This window comes from Condylura cristata, unplaced genomic scaffold (genome assembly GCF_000260355.1).
Source record: "Condylura cristata isolate star-nosed mole 26May11 unplaced genomic scaffold, ConCri1.0 scaffold00022, whole genome shotgun sequence".
NCBI lineage: Eukaryota > Metazoa > Chordata > Mammalia > Eulipotyphla > Talpidae > Condylura > Condylura cristata.
The window spans coordinates 1756246-1775356 of NW_004567123.1; the positions used below are offsets into that span (position 1 = coordinate 1756246).

The following is a 19111-nucleotide window of genomic DNA, read 5'->3' on the forward strand; positions in this document are numbered from 1 at the left end:
ATGCATGGGACTATGGTGGTGGCACATGGGTGATTTGGTGATGGGAAACCCGCGGGGATTACAATCGAGATGGAAAAAAAAATGTGCAAAATGATATAAAAATAAACTTTTGTAATAATTAAAAAATAATAATTCCCCACTAGACACAAGTATTTTTTAACTTTATTTATTCTTATTTTTATCTTTTACATCATTGTGTATTCCCTGTGAAATTCTCACCACCAGTTCACCCATGCACCATCACCATAGTCCCCTGTGCTCTTCCCTCCCCTGTCTTGATCCCTTTTCTTCTCCCTCCCTCAAGAATATCATTGATTTATGGTTGCCTGCTAGTTTATTATTATTACTACTATTAGTGTTATTTTTTTCCTGATCCTTTATTAGGTCCCCCTATATTCTTCCTAGAAGTTAAACCATTTGGTATTTTTTTTTCTCTTTCTGGCTTATTTCACTGAGAATAATCCCTTCTAACTCTATCCATGTTGCTGCAAATGGGATGAGTTTATCTTTTTTGACTTCTGAGTAGAATTTCATTCTTCATTCATTTTTGTATGTACCACATCTTCTTGATCACTCAATCATCTGTTTGGGGACATTTTGGTTGCTTCCATATCGTACCTATTGTAAACAGTGTTGCAACAAACATAGGTATGCAGGTATTCTTTTGAATTAATGATTTTGTGCCATTTGGGTAGATCCCTAGAAATGGAATTGTTGAGTCATTTGGAAGCTCCACACAATTTTCCATAGTGGTTGGATTGGTTTGCAATTCCACCAGCAGTGTAAGACAGTTCTTTATCCTCCACATCCTCATCAATACTTGTTGTTGCCTATTTAAATATGTGCCATTCTTGCTGGTGTAAGGTGGTATCTCTTTGTGATTTTGACTTGCATTTCCATGATTACAAGTGATATTGACCATTTTTTCATATACTTGTTTTTCAGTTGCATTTCCTCTTTGGAGAAGTGTCTTTTTAGCTCTACTGCCCATTGCTTTTACTGGAATATTTACATTGTTTTTGTTGAGTTGTATGATCTCTTTGTAGATTTTTTGTGATCAGCCCTTTGTCAGTTGTATGGAGTGCAACAATTTTCTCCCAATAAGTAGGGTGTCTCTCTGTTTTAGTTAATGTCTCTTCTACTATGCAAAAGTTTTTTAGCTTGATGTAATCCCAGTTATTTATCTTTTCCTTCACTTTGTTTGCTTAAAAAAAAAGACACAGCTATTACTTTCTTCAGGGAATTTTAGCTCCTCCTCTACATTTCCCCATATCTCTCCAAGCTCCAATTCTCTCTCACACTCTCTAGTCACTATTTTCTCTCTCTATCACTCTCTTCTTCTCTCCCCACCCCCCACCCCAACAAAAACATACGCACTCAGGTGCATTGTACAATCAGATATGTACCAACACATGCACACAGCACAGTTTACATTTTAGGCTTTATTGCCCTCTCCCTTCTCTCTCTGAGACTAATATTGACATTTACATAAGAAGCACCAAGTTCTCCAAATTCAGAGAGGAATAGTTGGGGGGTCTTCCTGGCTGGGTGAGCCATTTACTCAGGACTCTGAAGAAGGAGGGCCCTTGGACCAAAAGAGCATGAATTAGCACGCCCTGAGTCCAGACTGCTCTGTATGGGATTGTTGCCCAATCAAAAAGGGACTCCTTAGATTTGTCATGGAAAATGGAATCAAACCTCACTCTGTCCTTCACACTCAGTAATAAGTTATTCGTAGTGGTTGGTCATATAACTGACCAAAGGTGCAATTGTTGCATGAAGACTAGGAGGGAGAAATTGGGTTTGCTCATCTTATGTCACCACATTATAGAAAAGTAGACAACAAAATGACAAGCAGAGAGGATACACGAAGAAAGTATGTTGGTAACACTTGTATTTTCCATTGTTCTTTTCACAGAGAAAGGTAGAAACAGAGTCTGAGGTGTGTTCCAGAACCCTTTAGAGAGGCAAACACCGCTTCTTCATCACTATGAATTCTCCATTCCAGGGCAGAGCACCGACCAAAAAGTTGCAAAATGCTCTCTGAAAAAGACCACCATGACAGTGAAGTCAGCAGTGTGCCAAAAGCAAAAGAAACAACCTGTCTTATTCCTAGGTGTTAGCTTAGTAATATTCTGGAAAACCAGCCACAGCCCAATAAAGAATACCCCAGGAACGTGCTAGCTGGATGCTGCAGTGTGTCCCAGCCATCAGCAATTACTGGGATTGGGGGTGAGGGGAAGGTTGGCAACATGGGAAGATCTTTTCCATTATCAATCACAGATAGACAAAAAGTATGAACAATCATCACATTTTGGTGTGAGATCAGATGTAAACTTGACTTTATTTTCAATTCTCTTTACTATTTTCTACAATGTAAACAAAACAATTCTATGACAGATATAAGGTAATGTATTTTACTAGTTAAGTCATTCCCTTTTCTCAAATAAAATTTAAATCAAGACAAAAGTGATTTAGAGGATTTGGGGTATAATACATATTTTATTCCAATGAACCTTTCCTTCTCCACATTTCAAAACACCATTGAAATGACAAATGGAGTATTCTATGTGTGTGTGGTAGAATGAATAATGAGAATGAGAACTTTCCATCTTTTTCTGTAGCTAAAGGTGAAAAGAGCTTTTGGTTCTCAAGGCTTGATATAATTTGCTTATAAGATCATCTTGAGTCAGTATATTTTGTGCATTTGTGGGGAAAAGAAACTTCTATATTCCATTTTAGCAGATTTTTAAAAATTGAGCAGAGACAAAATTTTCTTTGACTCCATTTGCATTAGAGTTCCTGAAAGTACCTCAATGTTTCCAGTTGAATAGGTAGGTGGATGCATGATTGATGAATGAGTAGATGGATAAATGAGTGTATGGATGAATGGGTAGGTAGGTAAGATAGGTAGACAGACACACAGACAGACAGGTAGGTAGATATTTTAGGAAAAGGGGGCATTTTGAATATTCAACTGGAAACATGGAGGTACTTTCAAGAACCTAGGCTAACAAAATAAAAAAGAGAAAATATTAATAAACACAATCAAAAATGAACGAGGAGAAATTACCACAGATGGCATACAAAGCATCCTAACACATTACTGTAAATAATTACAATCAATAAATTTGATGAGGTTGAAGAAATAAATAAATTTATAGATCAATATATTCTACCAAGATTAAACAGGGAAGAAACAGAGGAGTCGATCACAAGAATAGAAATTAAAATGGCAAAAACAAAAAATCTTCCCCAAATGAAAGCCTATGTCCAGACAGCTTCAGAAACAAATTCTACCACACCTTGATGAAATAAGAACCTAGACTTATCTTGCTAAATTGTTTTTAAAAATCAAGAAGAGGAAATGTTCCCTAATATATTTTATGATACCAACTATCAACTTGATATAAAATCAGACAAAGACATCGTGAGAAAAGTGCAGGCCAGTATCCCTAGGGAATATCTATGTACAAATCTTCAGCAAAATACTGGCAAATAGACTTCAACAGTATATAAAAATATTATATATATATCATACTCAAAAAAGCATTTATCTCAGGAATGCAAGGGTGGGTAAATATATATAAACTAATCAATGCATGTTAACAAATAAAGTAAAAATAAAAATATTATATTAAGAGATGCAGAAAAAGCATTTGATACTATTTATGATAAAATAGTACAGCTTTATGATAAAAGCTTTAAACATGCTGGGGATAGAAGGAACCTACCCCACTATAATCAAAGTAATATATTACAAGCCAAAAGCCACAATGCCTAATGGTTAAAAAAGGAAAACACAGAGCTTTCCTTTTAAGATCAGAAATAAGATAGGATGCCCAGGACACCACGCCTGATTAACGCAGCACCAGAGGCTTGGGGCCAGAGCAAGGTGACGAAAGGATTCCAGGCTGGGAGAGGAGACATGAAACTATGTTTAGTCACAGATGATCTGACATGTCAAAACAGAGGAGGGATGAATAAGAGGGGATATGGTGAGAGTTCATGTGTGTTATGGTGGCAGGAGAACTGTGGGGACTACAATGATGTAAGAAAAAAATGTAATTAATTTTTTTGGAAACAAATTAGAAAGAAAAGAAATACAGGCTTGGCCCTCCCTGGTGGCGCAGCGGGTTAAAGCACAGCACTAAGAAGCTTAAGCCACTTCCGCATGAGTTCGATCCCCGCCTGCCCTGGAGGTGACCACATGGCGCGGCAGACCTCTCCTGACCCGCCCGCTGCTCCCCTCAGCAGTGTACTTCGTCAATCTGTCTATTCTGCTCCCCACTATGTCCCTGGAGAATCTTCTCACCCTCTGCATCTCTGGCCTGTACCCCAGTTCTGTGTGAATAAATAAATAAATCTTAAAAAAAAAAAAAGAAAGAAAGAAATAACAGGCTTGCAGTCAAAGCTCCTGGGCCAAGTCAGCCCTTTGGTGGTAGTCTCTGGAGTGTCCCATGACTGCCATGCAGTTCATGGCCTGGTCTGCAAGAGGGCTGGGTGGACGAGCACTATTTGCTTAGTCATTGTTTAATCTTCAGCATCTGGAATAAAACCTGGTGCAAAATAAGCTTTAAGGAGCAAGTGCGTGAATGAATGGATATCTGGATCCTTCTCAAGAATCAGCAGCTGTGGGACCAGCAACAATTATGCTGTTCCTTGACTCCCAGAGCATAGACTAAGTATTGACAAGTTTCCTGCCCACAAAAGCTGCTGAGGGAATCTTTTACCTGGTAAAGTTTACCCTGAGGCCATCTAGCCCACAGGAGGAGTGGGCGAACACTAGGATGGTTCTGCTGGAGGGTGTGCTCTTCTCCCAAATCCTCAGGGGCTAAGTATTGTGAGAAAGCATGGTGGAGGATTGCCAGGGCACTGCTGGTAGGCTTGGAATGAAAATATACATTTGTATAACCCGCCCCCCCCCCAAATACACTACCCTACTATACTTCAATAAAGATAATTTGAAAAAAAATGTTGGGAAAGATCCAGATCTCCAAAGGAGGTTCCTATCACCCCAAGTTCCTCTGTCCAGAGATTAGAGCAGTCAGGACCATTGAAGATACTTGGCTTGTCACCTACCTTTTCCAGTTTGGAGTTTTCTTGCACAACACAGATTTCATGATTTTCTAAATGTTTTTTGCAAGTGCTGCGGGCAATTTCAACATCGATAAAGTATTCCAACCGATCTGTGACCTGCCAATTAACAATGTGCAATGTGACACAATTTTATTTTTAAAAGTTATATTAAAAACTTAGGGCCCTCCCTGATGGCACAGCAGGTTAAAGCACAGCACTAAGAAGCTAAAGCCTCTTCAGCATGAGTTCAATCCCTGCCCCGGAGGTGACTCACATGGTGCAGCAGACCTCTCCTGACCCACCTACCCACCTGCTGCTCCCCTCAGCAGTGTACTTCATCAATCTGCCTGTTCTACTCCCCACTCTGTCTCTGGTGAATCCTCTCACCACCCCTGCACCTCTGGCCTATACCCCAGCTCTGTATACATAAATAAATAAATCTTAAAAAAAAAAAAAACTCAAAAGATGCCTCTCACTCTCATGAACTTGCCCATTCCCACCACCTCCGGCTCCATACATCCTTCGGGGCTGGCCTGCGATGCCCATGGCCCCGGATTCCCTGGCAAACTGACACCAGTGACTCCCGAGAGCTGGATACTTGGGAAAGTGGCTCTTTCCCAGTATGGAAGCACCTTGAGGGCGTGGCCTCCGGATCCCATTTTCTATCCCAAAGTCCAGGTCATGCTTTATACTGACGGAAGGGTTGGGACCAAGGGATGTGTCCAGAACCATCCACTGCCCAGCCCCTGAATATTACATGTTGACATGAGCCAGATGAGACAAGCCCAAGCCCCTACCACATTGCCTACCCCTCCCTTGTACTGTGCTTACGTGAGGCACGCACACACGCACATGCACTCACACACACACACACACTCAGAGCCCATCCTCTGGTGAAACGCCTGGCCTTTGGGGCTTCCCCACCTATGGCCCCTCCCATCTCCTCAACAAGTTGCCATTAAGAGGCCAGTGTGTCTTTTTTGTTCTTTGTTGAGTGCTTAGTAAGCAGAACTGCAGCAAAGCCTCATGAGTTACTGAGTTTGTTCACTCTTGAATATAGTTAAGGCTATTCCTGGAGTCCATTTAGATCTATGCCATCTGGTTTTAAAAGATAATAGCAGGAAACATGGACAGAGCTGAAAGGGCTCATGCTTAGTGAAATAAGCCAGAAAGCAAAAGGAAAATACCGGATGGCTTCACTGATAGCAGGAGTGTAAGGATCAGGAAAACATACATAGTAATTGTAATAAAGTAAAAAAGAACATCAACCAACAGCTACAAACCAGAGACATTTTATGGGGGATGAGAGGGCAACAGGATCAAAACTGGGGTGGGAAGAGCACATGGGACCATGGTGATGGCACATGGTGGGTGGTAGGAAGTCCACGGGAATTAAAACTGACTTGAAAATATGTACACAATGAAGAATAATGTTAAAATATGTATATAAAACTTTTTAAAAAGAAAAAAATAAGATCATAGCAAGAGATGAAATTGGTGTCTGTGAGTTGGATCCAAGTAAATTGCACTTGTATTTTTCTATCAAAGTTTTCTGCATGGAGTTCTTCAAGCCTTTCATAAGGTTGTGATAAAGGTGTGCAAAAGTTTAGCTGTGTATTATAGAAGTAACAAGGGAGATTCTGGCCCTTGCCTGGCCTAGTGGAGGAGAGAATCTAGTTATATACCATCAAGAAGTGAATAGCACAACTAGCCCTTTGGTTCAGCTGTTAAATTTGTGCTCACGGAACCTGAAAAGTTCCATGGAGGTGAACCCAATCACCAACTTCTTATGACTTGAAATAGCTGTAATACTCACTGAGTACCTTGCTCTCTCAGGCTCTGTTCTTCCGGACTTCGCAACAATAACTCAGTTAACTCACACCAACCCTTTGGGGTAAACTGCCATTCCCATTTTTTTTTTCAGGTAAAGAAAATGAAGCACAGAAAAACTAAGTGTAATGCTCTAGCAAGTGGTTGAACATGTTCAAGCTAAGGCATCCAAAATCAGAGATTACATCTCTACCCAGCATGCCCCACTCTGCTCATGTCTCTGCCCTCTGTAGAAGCAGCCATGAAAGGGCAGATGATTACTCTATAATGATTCCCAAAATATCAGCCTCAACTGTGGGAGCTGGAGGCCATTATTTACATGGAGATCTTCACTGACTCCTCACAAAAGTAAGTTAACAGGGCAATAGTTCTAAAACTGATCACACAATCCTAAGACTACCCTGGCCTTATGCTTTCCTGGCTTTTTCTAAGACAGAGTTAAAGTCTTGCCCATGGCCTATGAGGCCTGGCATAGTCTTGTTTCTGCCCTCCCTGGGCAGTCCTACTGGCACCTTAGAATTGCTAAAATAGGCCACACTCCATCCCACTGGCCACTTGCCATGCCTGACTGCTCCCCATTTACACCCACACCCTGAATCCTCCCTACTATGAATGGTGCCCCATACTCCTGCTCTTCCTGAACACATTGCCAGTTCTTGGGGTCTGCCCAGGGGGCTTCCAGCCATCAGCAGGAACCAAGGGCTCCCAGAGAAGATCTCAGCCAGAGAATGATGGGAGTTGTTAGGTAAATGACAGCTCCCTATATGCAGCCCCTTTTATGTCAGGAAGGCTCTGTGTCCTCTCCATGAGGCTCCCAGGGAAGCCAAGGCCAACTTCCCACTGGTAGTCAATGACTCAGGAACTCACCTCCACGTCCACTCTCCTATACTCTCTCACTTCTGTTCTGGCTTCCGGGCATGCCCATAGATGGTCTCCCTAATACACTACTTAAACTTGAGTTCAAACAGTAGCATGTAGTTCTGGTAAAACCCAAACTAAAACACTTCCCCACTTACTTACTTATCTATAATTCCTAGATCCCTTTTAGGGTGCACCTTCAGCATCACACCCTAGAGAGAACTCAACCTTACCATCACTCTTAACCTTGACTGTGGATTGGCATCAACTATAGGCTTTTAACACCAATTGAGACCTGGGTCCCAACCGGAGATCTTCATTTAATCTATCAGGATGTAGCTGGAGCAGTGGGATATTTACAAACTCCTCTGGTGATCAACACTATCAGAGAAAACCTTTCCTGAGCTCTGTGAACCCTGCCATCAGGACAGACATCACAATTCACTTTCCTGGCTTCAGGGTTTTTTCTAGTCACTCTGCCAGCTTCCTAAGGGATGTGATCACTTCTGACCACACCCACCCCATCTATAGAGACTAGCATAGACATGACTTGTAATGAATCTTGCTGCATCTATATGACTTGAGTCCAAACAAAAATAAAAACTGAGAATGGGGAAAGGAAACTTCCAAGACCCAGGATCCATTCCTTTATTTCAGAGAATAGCTGGGGAGCTTCTGAATGGGTTGTTGAGTATAACCAATTAATAAAGGGTAGTCATCATCAACAAGGTGCAAGTCATGGCAACAAGGGGCTGGTGATTCAAACAGTTGAGGTCATAAATGCCTCCCGGCACAGCTCCTCCTAGCAGAGACAGCATAGAGAACATTAGCTCTGCCCAAAACAACCCATGTGTTGAATGTCTCCACAACACATTCCTACAAATTCTACAGTGCAATAATCAGACATCCCCCAATCAACCAACCAACCAAGACTAGTACAATCAGCTGAATTCCAATACCAAGGGCCTTTTCCCTATCATGACAATAGTCAAATGTTGTAAACTCCAGGGACCATCAGCTAAGTTTGAACCTAAGTAAGTAGTACATCCCAGCCTTAGGCAGTTCATGGCCCAGTGAGAGGAAAACATTTTTATAAACAGAAAATCTGAATGTCTCTAATATATGTTAAAAGAATTAAAGAATATAGTAGGGGTATCTTACTAGCGTATACATCAGATATCACCATGTGTCTCTTCACAATCCCACCTTCCATGTCTTAAGTATAAGCTGAAATACTGTCCACAGAGGTATTATTGCAAAATAATCCTAGCTGTCTCTGGTCCTTTTGAAAATCCAACACTGCTGTCCAGCAAGTTCTGGACACCTCCCCCTTCCTTGTTAAGTGAACAGTCCCCCTACAGACTCCATCCATCTTGTATGGAGGAATCTGCTGCTTGAGGGTGTAAGTCAGTCTTTTCAGATAAAAATGGGATTTACCAGTTGATACTAGGTTTTGCTTCTTTGAAATATATTCATTAGAATATATTTGGTGGTGAACATTCGAGTTGCAGTTTTTGAATGAAGTGAGTTAATACGTGCAAAGGAATTAGAACCCCAGTTCAAGCAGGTAAGGGAAGTGCTCCAGCATTAGGGGACACATCACTGCACGTACACTGAAATACACACACTTAGGTTTTCTGAACATCGATATTTCTCACCTGTCCAGTCTGTCGCCCTGACTTCAGTCTGCACTACTTTATGCAAATCTGCACATTTGGCAAGAACACCCTTACCTGTAGCTGAGCTTGCGCTATCTTCACCACCTGGAAGAGGTACTTATCTTTACTGTCTTTGTTGTACTCTTGCATGGCAAACCACAAGCACTGCTTCACATTGGCATTGGAGGCATTGACGACTTTCAGTTCCCTCAGCACCTTGATCTTATTCTTTTCTGGGTCTGGGCTGACTACCAGGGCCACCAGAATGGTGAACAGGAGCAGACAGCACGCTTGGGGCCTGTTCATCCTCAGTCGGGAGTGGAGGGTACAGAGAGCCTCCTCTTCCTCTCAGGGCTGGAACTGCTGTGGTGTGAGGTGGCCACTACTGTCCCTAGGGATTCAAAGATCTTGCCATGACAGCATCAACCCAGCTAATTCTACACAGAATCATTAGGGTCGCCTTTTATGGCTGCCCCTGTCCTCCCAGAAACCCACCCAACGAAAAGCAACTAAGGAGTGTGCCTCCCCACCTCCTTATCTTGTGAGTGGGAGGTTTCTGGAGAGCACTTACTCCCACATGTGCCACACCTGGCCTTGTGCAGCTCACCTTCACTCCTGTTTCTGTGTCTCAGGTCTACAGGATGTGAACATAAAAGGTGTTGCTGGGCTGAAGCTCCCTGGCTTACTGGGCTCTCCGTGGACTTTCCAAGCTGCCACCTGCCAGCTGCACCTTTCTCTGGGTGGGTTGGGTTCTGCTCTATACCCCAACCTGTGGTTCTCCAGCGCCCAGTTTGTGCCTATGTCCAGGTAAGAGGCTATCCTTGCTCCTGACAACTGGTCTGGTCACCATCTGTGTCCTTGCCCTGCAGGGAGGTCACACTTTGTGATGTAATCCCATGTCAATTGGCCTGAGCAGCTCACACACAGCAGCCACAGGCTTTCTGCCTCTGCCCTGAGGGGAGGAGGACACCTTGGAGTTCCCCTGTCCACCTGAGCCAGGATTCTGACTCCTAAATGCCCGACTTCTGGATGCCCTCTGTCTGAGCCACTCTCTCCTTCCCCTGCTGTCCTGCCAAGGCAAGGGTTACACGCCCACACTGATGCCCAGACCTGTGCCTTAGCAGAAGGACATGCATGAGCCATGAGCCTCTGGGCTCTTTGAGACTCTGCCAGTCTGTGAAAATCCAAAACTGCTGTCCAGCAAGTTCTGGGCACCTCCCCTTCATCCGGTCTCTTGAATAAATGAACAAAGTCCCCCTACAGACTCCATTGATCTTGTATGGAGGAATCTGCTGCTTGAAGGTATAAATCAGTCTTTTCAGATAAAAATGGGATTTACCAGTTGATACCAGGTTTTGCTTCTCTGAAATATATTCACTAGAATGGAAGGGACTGCATCCCACATTGCTTTCCCGTCATGTCAGCACATCTTTGGGTCAGAGCGATGAGAACAAGAAATCCATCCTATCAAGAATAATTACATTCTTAATGTCAGTGGCTCACTGTTTTTACCTATGCAATTGAAATTCAACTTGGGTTTATTGGAACAGCTCTCACAGAGTAAAAAACTTGTTGGACTGCTTTCTAGATTCCAAACCTCATTTTGAGTATCTCTTTGTCTAACTATTGGTTAGACTTTATTTTCAGTGAACAGAACCTTGATCATGAAATGGGACATTGTACAGGAAGCAACGTCGAGACATTAATCGTCCAGGAAGGTTGTAAAATATAGAGTCTGAACATAGTATATTGTATTTAAACCATTTGCCTATTGATGGATGTTTTTGCATGTTTCTTATTTTCAGCTGTTGCAAACAATACTGTAGTAGACAATACTTAGCTAATATTTTTCTCATTTTATTTTTTTAATATATTCATTACATCATCCTTCACTTTTGCACAAGGTATGGTTTCCCCTTGAAATTCCCACCACTAATTCCCCCATGCACCATCACAATAGTCCTTTGTACTCTTCACACTCCTGTCCTGGTTCTCCCTCTGCCTCCCCTACAGAATGTCTCTGATCTATAGTTGCCTGATTATTTTGATTTTTACTTTATTATATTTACTTTTTTCTGATTGCTTATTTGGTTTCCCTATATTACTCCTATAATTGATACCATTCTATAGTTTTCTTTTTTTTTCTGGCTTATTTCACTGAGCATAATCTCTTCCAGTTCCATCCATGTCGCTATGAAGGGCATGAGTGTATCCTTTTTGATTGTTGGGTAATATTCCATTGTGTAACTGGAATATTTTGTAAACATCTTCTTTATCCAGTCACCTACTTTTGGGCATCTGGGTTGCTTCCATATTCACTATTCTATTGCGAATAGTGCTGCAATAAACATATGGGTGCAGTTGTCCTTTTGAATTAATTTTTTTTACTTAATCCTTTGGGTAGATTCCTAAGAGAAGAATTGATGGAGTTGCTGGATCATATGGAAGCTCCATTTTTAGTTTGAGGAACCTCCACACAACTCTCCAAAGAGATTGGACAGTTTGAATTCCTACCAGTTGGGTAGGAGAGTTCCTTTGTTACCACATCCTCGCCAACATTTGTAGTTGCTAGTTGTTTAAATTTGTACCATTCTCACTGGTATAAGGTGGTATCTCATTGTGGTTTTTATTTGCATTTCCCTGACTTGTCTAATATCTTTTTGAAACCACATGAGTATTGCTACGTAACTAAAGACTGGTTTGAGGAATAATGCAAAAAGTTTACACAAATTTAAATTTCATATATATTGCTAAATTTCTAGTCACTAGTAATGTATTTCTGTATTATGTATTTTGCTATATATTAAAAGCATTTGCCCACTGAAGACTCAATCTCTGAAAAAGTCTCAGGACGTTTTTTAAGTTCCCTTGTTTCCAAAGCACAGTCAAGAATCAGTTGCCTGAATCTGTACCCCTTGAATATTAATGTGCAGGTAAGTCACCTGGGAATCCCATTAAAATACAGAATTTCACTCAGTAGATCACGGACAAAGTCTGTAACTCTACATTTTTAATCAGCTACCAGGAAATACTTCTGTGAGTCCTCAGATTATAATTTGATGATCCTTACATTCTTCTCTTTACTCTTACCCTAGTCATTCTTTGACTGTATAGAAAAGCAAGTCTTTCATTGATTGATGTTAAGCAGATATTCTGATAAACTCAGTATTGTTTTCTTGTATTAATGCATTGGTTTCCTTTCCTTATTAGTATCAAGAGCTTTAGGATTATATTAGGGAAATTAATGCTTTGTATTACATGTGTGCAACAAGATTTTTTCACAATTTATCTCCTTCTTTGGTATTCATTCATATTTGACTTTTTTGTTTTAATATTTTCCATAAAAGATGAATCTACAGGGTTTATCCATCATTGTTCTTCCGTCCAGTGTGGTTTCAACCCCTTCTATCCCTGGGGTCAGGATACATCCTCCGGAATCACCAGCATTAAATTTGATCCAAGGGAAGCCTTGGCTCCTGAGAGCAAATAGAGTTCTACCCTTGGGAATGTGAGTCCTCAGGAATCAGAGTTTTCACTGACTCTCATAGCCTAGGGTGGCTTTTAGGCCACAGACCTCATCAGGAGGAGAGTCCATGAAGGCTGGGAAGTAGCTCATTGAACTGCATTCTTCAAGTGTTACTCATTAACTCCTCAGCCCAAGAGAGTCATCAATAATTAGCCCCAAGTCTGCAGCCCAGGAGACTGCTTCAAACGCAGAGAGTCTTAACACCCAGGATTTCTAGGTTACTCTATCAACTGACATGCAACTCTTTGTTAATTAACCACCAAGGTCAAAACACCTGTTGGATTTTCTCTGCTTCTAAGGCTTATGTGTTTGTTTATGTGTCTTACAAGGTAAGAAAATAGAGTTTTGAGTTAAGAGAGAGAAGGAAGGAATGGATTTATAGACTGGCACATGAACACATACACGTAAGAGTCATAAAGTCTTCTAGAGTCTGGTACGCTTTTAGTTTTAGTTTTACTATTCACCCAATGTTGGGGATCTAACTTCTGCAAAATGCAGCCATTCCCTAAATCCACATAATTGTCTTCAGTTTCTGTGGACTTTGAGAAATTTAGTTTTTTCTCAGTCATAAGAGTTCATTTGCCTTTTAATCTCTAGGTCTAAATACAACAACTCTATTTGCACATCTGAGCCTTCTAAGGTAAGCTTGTAACAACATTCTGCATTCCTCGATCACAAATGCCAATCACCTGAAGACTTTCAGTATGTCTGATGTGAGGTCACAACAACTTTTTGTGGTAGAGATGAAGAATATGCGTGGTCTCTAGAAGATACAAAAGATGGTTTTTATCTGGATTAAAGTAGAAAACAACTGATATATGGTATGGGGGGGAAGCATGACATTAGGGCTTCTCAAGGTATATTAGGAGTTGAGGTGAAGGTGTACACCTGTGAAACACCAGGTAGAGTTCATGGGTGATCCAGTGGTCTAACTTTCCTTAGCACAGGAACAATGGTTCCATCCTGTATATCCTGAGTGTCCTGAGTGTTTTCATTGCCCAATGTGGACAATAGGCCAGTTTCACTGACCACAAAGCTGCCCTTATGAAATTATATGTATTCCTTTTCAAGTGTGGGGAAATGTTACACTTTCTATATAAAGATTAGTCAAAAGCCAAAGTTGACCCAGGCCACCAATTTTGTACAGTGCCCAGGAAGCTGTCTCCAAATGTCTTTGTAAAATCCTGTACCATCAGCTCTAATGACCTCTTCTTGAAAAGGGTTAATCAGAAAAGAGGCAAACTTTTAACTAGGAAGCATTCAAATCAGATGCCCAGAAATGCATAAAGGAAGTGGAAGACCTCTCGGCCTCTTATTCTGAGGCATTCCTTCATGGCTACCACACTGCCTTTCCCCAGATAGGCCCCTCACCCTCCATCTCTCGCTCTTCAGGGATGCTCACCACCAGGACCCAAGAAGAGAGAGTTGTTCAGGAAGCTGGGCAGAATGGAAGCATATAGATACCTGTAGGGAAGGTGGGTACATGGAGACTACAGCTGCTTCCTTCTAAGCTATCATAAGAGGCCCTAGAAAAGACTTCATTGTAAGCAACATACCTCCTGGTGCAGATGGTAGTGAGGGGTACCAAAGCCAGCATAATCTTCAATCATCAAATTGTTCCCCTTTGCGGAACAGTTACCTACTATGAACCTGGTCCCAGATATGGAAGCAGAGGTGATGCAGGTGTGTATTCCTATAAAATTGTTTACATTCTTTGTGTGTGTGTGTCTACATTCTTTTTGAGTGGGATCTATGAGGGGCATGGGGATAGTGGAATGAATTAACAAGTGAGAGGATGAATTATAGATAAGTGGATGGATGGATGGAGGGAGGGAGGGATGGATGGAGGAATGGATGGATGGAACATTTCATAAATAGATAATAGGTGGTGAAGGGATAAATTCATGGATAATTGGTGGGTGAATTGATGAGTGAATGTGTAGATTAATTGATGGAAGGCTGAATCAATCAATGATGGGTGAATGGGTGTATAAATGAAAAGGTGATTGGATGGACAAATGATTGATAGATATAATGAATGGATGATGGGATAGACTATGATGGATAGGTAGATAGCCCAAAGAGCAGTGAAAAGAATGAATGAATTAGTAAACATAATATCCATGAAACAGTATGGAGAGCCTCAATGAGCTAAGGAGTTGACACTGAACAGCCTGCCCCTGCAACCAAGGTAAGACAATAATGACCAATTCTCCTGACCCCTAACTGGCAGCAGCACCCAAGGAAAATAAAAAAAAAAAAAAAAAAAAAAAAAAAAAAAAAAAAAAAAAATAAAAAACAAAAACTAAATGGGATCAAGAAAATGCTCTGAGATGCCTTTAATTTCTCTAGTGCTGAACAGACATAGGCCTATAGACAATCTGTCAATCTTCATAGTAAAAGAAATCTGTTCCCTGAGTAAAGGCAGAATCCTCCTCAATCTTTATCTGAAGACAGGTGCTATTCAAGAGGGTGAAGTGGACTGGTATAGGGATGATATTCACCACAAAAGTACAGCTCACCTGAAAAAAAAAAGAAAAAATAAGATAAAATTTAAAAATGCAACACATTAGAAACACTTAGCATAGAATAAGAACCCAAGATACAGTAGATCTCTAATGTAGGAAAGATAAACAAACAAACAAGCAAAAACTGTGGCCTGGGGCAAGGCTTCAAATGCTCCTCTCCACCAAGGATGGCTAGAAGTTGCTGAATACATCTACTTGAGTCTGGAAGCTTCTGAGAGGAGCCTTATAGGGCTACCACCCTTAGGGTCTCTCCCCTGCCCACTTGAGTCCACATGAGGGAGCTGGCACATACAAGGAGGTAGTCCTGTTGGGCACCCCTCCCCCCACACTTAGCAGTAGCTGCAAATCCATCTCAAAAGGAGACCACTCCCCAGCCTGTGCTTGGAAGGGGACCAAGCCCACGGAGTCCCACCCCCGGATCCAAGATGCCATCGGCTAAGCATCAGCTCAGAGAATGACAAATTGGGCTGACCAGAACTTCTTTATAGTCTCGGCGATAAAAGGGAGAGATCTGAGCAAACTAAACCATCTACCAACTCAGAAAAATAGGAACAAAGACAGAATGAGGAGACAGAGGGACAAAATCTGCCTGAACCCCAAGGTCTCAGGAAACCTAGAGTCTGGGGAGAGGGGGGTCTCCATGCAGAGAGAAGGTTATATAATCAGCCAGCTCATTGTAAGCACTGGACTCAGTGCTGCTTTTCTGGAAACACTGTCTTCTAACATTGACCCCTTCTGGGGACCCTCAGACCTGGTGGGGAGGGGCTAGATCCCCTCTCCTGTCCAGGTGTGTTCCTGGAGCCTTTCCCAAGCCTCCTCCCATAAGCCCTTCTTGATATTACTGATTCTCAAACCGTGTTCTTTCCTGGGCCTTCTTGCAAGTGGCAGTTGTTTATGTCTTCATCATGTTTTTTACAAATTGTGCGACCCATCTCCAAATCCATTAAATAGGTCCAACTAAATATCTGTCAAGAAGAAATTGTAGAAACTACACTGAAATATTTGCTTGGCACTAGTGAGAGAAGCAGAGAGAAACACAGAGAAAAGTAGGTAAAAGATGGGAACAAGTACATCCAGATCATTAGATGTAATTTCTGTGTAACTTCTCTTATCATTCTTCACTTTTTTCCTCTTAATTTCCCTTTTCTCACAAAAGATTGTCCATATGCACATGACAGCCTTCCCTGGGACACTCCTGCTCCCAGCACCTGCAGCCACAGCGCCAGCGCCCTGGACACACAGACAGCAGGTTCCCGGCACCCGCTCTCCATCCTACCATCAGCCCACTCAGCTGCACGCATGCGCATCAGCACACCCAGAACACACAGAGGAGCCTCCTCTGGAGAACGAGCAGCAGGGCCATCAGCTCACAGCTTAGCCAGCCTGCCCAGGTGGGGGTCAGGGGGGTCAACCAGACAGGGGCGTTAGGAGGCTCTGGGAACACTGTCTCTTCATATGGGAGCTGGCTGCACAGGGGACTGTCTTGCAAAGGTCCACCCAGGTGGCTGTTTGTAGAGCAGGCAGGACCTGGGTGCCCATTACACTGCTATTGGAAGATAGTGAAGGGTATGACTTTATTTCCTTAAACAGAGGAAAGAAAATGGGCCAGGAGCTTAATCACCCAGGAACTGCCTAAGACATTGACTTTTTTGGATCTCAGGAATTCCTGCACCTGACACAAGACACTCACTTGTGCCCACAAAACACACACACACACACACTCACATCATACATGCACACATAGCACCATGCATAGTCAGTCTGACCCTCAGCTAGGGTGGACAAGCAAAAGCGTTGGTGTTGGGGGATCAGGATCCTCCTGGGTCTAGGGCTGAGGTGTGGACAATAAGGGTCATTGCTTGGGAAGGGGTGTGCTCTGGGGCATCATGCCTGCTACAGAGCGCTTCATCAGGGATGTAAATCTGAGCATGGCCAGAGATACTCTGGGACAGTAGTTTTAATCTTGTCAAAAGAACAGGAAGTGGTTTTAAAAAAAACAAAAAAAAACCCAGCATTTTGCTTGCATCACCAGATGCTAATGCCACCAAAATTTTATCAGCCCAAAACTATAACTTTAAGGCTCAATAACCAACTGCCTTCTAGACCATTCCATGGCTTGTTTCAAGAGTACTAAGTGTGGTGTGATTGCCCAAATCTCTTCACTGCCCTCTCTCCTCTTCCCCCATCACCCTTTCTTTCAGGGCATCGTCAGGGCAAAAGCCTCTGTCCACCCTCACCCCTGCTCTTCTTCTCACACCCCCTGTTGGTGCACTGCACATCTACCACATAGCCCAGAAATCAGCGCACCTCAGCATCCTGGTCACAGCTTGTCTGAGGGCCCACTGTGTGAGGGCAGTCTTGTGACTTGTCATGGTCCAGAAGCCTCCCAAGGACTGTCTCCCCTTCTTCCCTCTGGTCGCCGAACTCTACCTGGCTGAAGTTTTCCAGCCCTGCCTGTCAAAGAGGGTCCTTTCCTGAACAATCCCCCTTTCCTCACCTCACCAAGGCCTTGCCTGCCTGCGCCGACCACTCTTGCCCCAACCTTCCTCAGTTTCAGTTGGACTTGTGTCATGTTCAGTGTCTTTGATGACATAAAGGGCCCTGAGAGCATGTCCCTAGCCTGCCTACTCTGCCCCTTCCAGTCCTCTGCTGTACAGTCCAGGCGGGCCTACTCGCTGCAGGAGGTCCTCACTGGGGAAACTCCCTGAGCTCCCTCCCCAACTGCCTTTCCTCCATTTCACTTGCCAACTCACCCTTCCCTTACTTGTCACTTGGGCCTACTCTGGCCACCCACTTCTCTTAACTGGAAGAGACAGAGCACTTTCTTTCTATCCCTCACAATGCCTTGAATGTTCTCCTCTCTGTTCAACTTTCTTTCTCCCCAGTATTCCAGGAGGTCCACTCATCAGGGAAACAAAACAATAAAACAGAAACTTGGAGCACCACAAATGTATTAAAAAAGAATAACATCACCCCACTAATAATTCATTACCCTTTCTTGCAGCCCAAAAACTCACCCCCACACCTGGCTGCAGGGTCATAGGGTACAAGAGTTGAAGCAAGGGTAAGGGTCTCACCTTTTGCTGACTGCGTCGCACCCACAGCAGCTTGTAGGCAAACTCATCTGGCTGTGCTTCATTGTACTGAAACACGGCAAATTCCACGCACAGGGTGAAGTAAGTGGTGCTTTTAGCAATGTCCACAAATTTGCCGCTGCAGGCATAAAGGCCTAGCACAATGAACCCCAGAATCATTTTTGACTTGGGAAGCATGCTGTCAGCAGCAGACTCAGCACAGAGTGGGAGAAGCTGGTAGCTGCGGCTCTGTGGCTCCTCGCCCCACGTAGTCCTGCCCCACAGAGGCTCTGAGTTGCTGACTGGCACCTCTGCTCAGTCCCTCCTCTCCACCCCGCCAGTCTCCAGCAAGCAGAGGGCAGAGCGGGACATTGTCTTTCCTGCCCCTTGTCACGTATATCTTGAACCCAGGGGCCTGAGTGCAGCACACTCTGTCTCCTGCACATTTCCAGGGCAAACTCCTCCTGCCCTAGCTCAGCCCCACTAAGGCCTGGGTGGAGGCCTTGAGCCCAGTCACTGTGCTCTTGTGCATCCCAAGATTGGCAGAGTCCCAGGGAC

General features: G+C 43.0%; 2 protein-coding genes across 2 annotated transcripts; both read right to left on the reverse strand.

Annotated features, from left to right (window-relative positions):
- Positions 1–1959: 1959 nt before the first annotated feature.
- On the reverse strand, positions 1960–9731 carry LOC101630833 (cystatin-8). The gene is made up of 3 exons (XM_004686923.1): positions 9501–9731; positions 5083–5196; positions 1960–2043 (listed from the first exon to the last, which is right to left on the reverse strand). Exons 1-3 carry the CDS (start codon positions 9729–9731, stop codon positions 1960–1962), a joined length of 429 nt encoding a protein of 142 aa, XP_004686980.1.
- Positions 9732–15335: 5604 nt separating this feature from the next.
- LOC101631052 (probable cystatin-15) lies at positions 15336–18751 on the reverse strand. Its single transcript, XM_012728087.1, has 3 exons — positions 18557–18751; positions 16334–16444; positions 15336–15473 (listed from the first exon to the last, which is right to left on the reverse strand). The coding sequence occupies exons 1-3, from the start codon at positions 18749–18751 to the stop codon at positions 15336–15338; spliced, it is 444 nt and encodes a 147-aa protein (XP_012583541.1).
- Between the last annotated feature and the right edge of the window lie 360 nt (positions 18752–19111).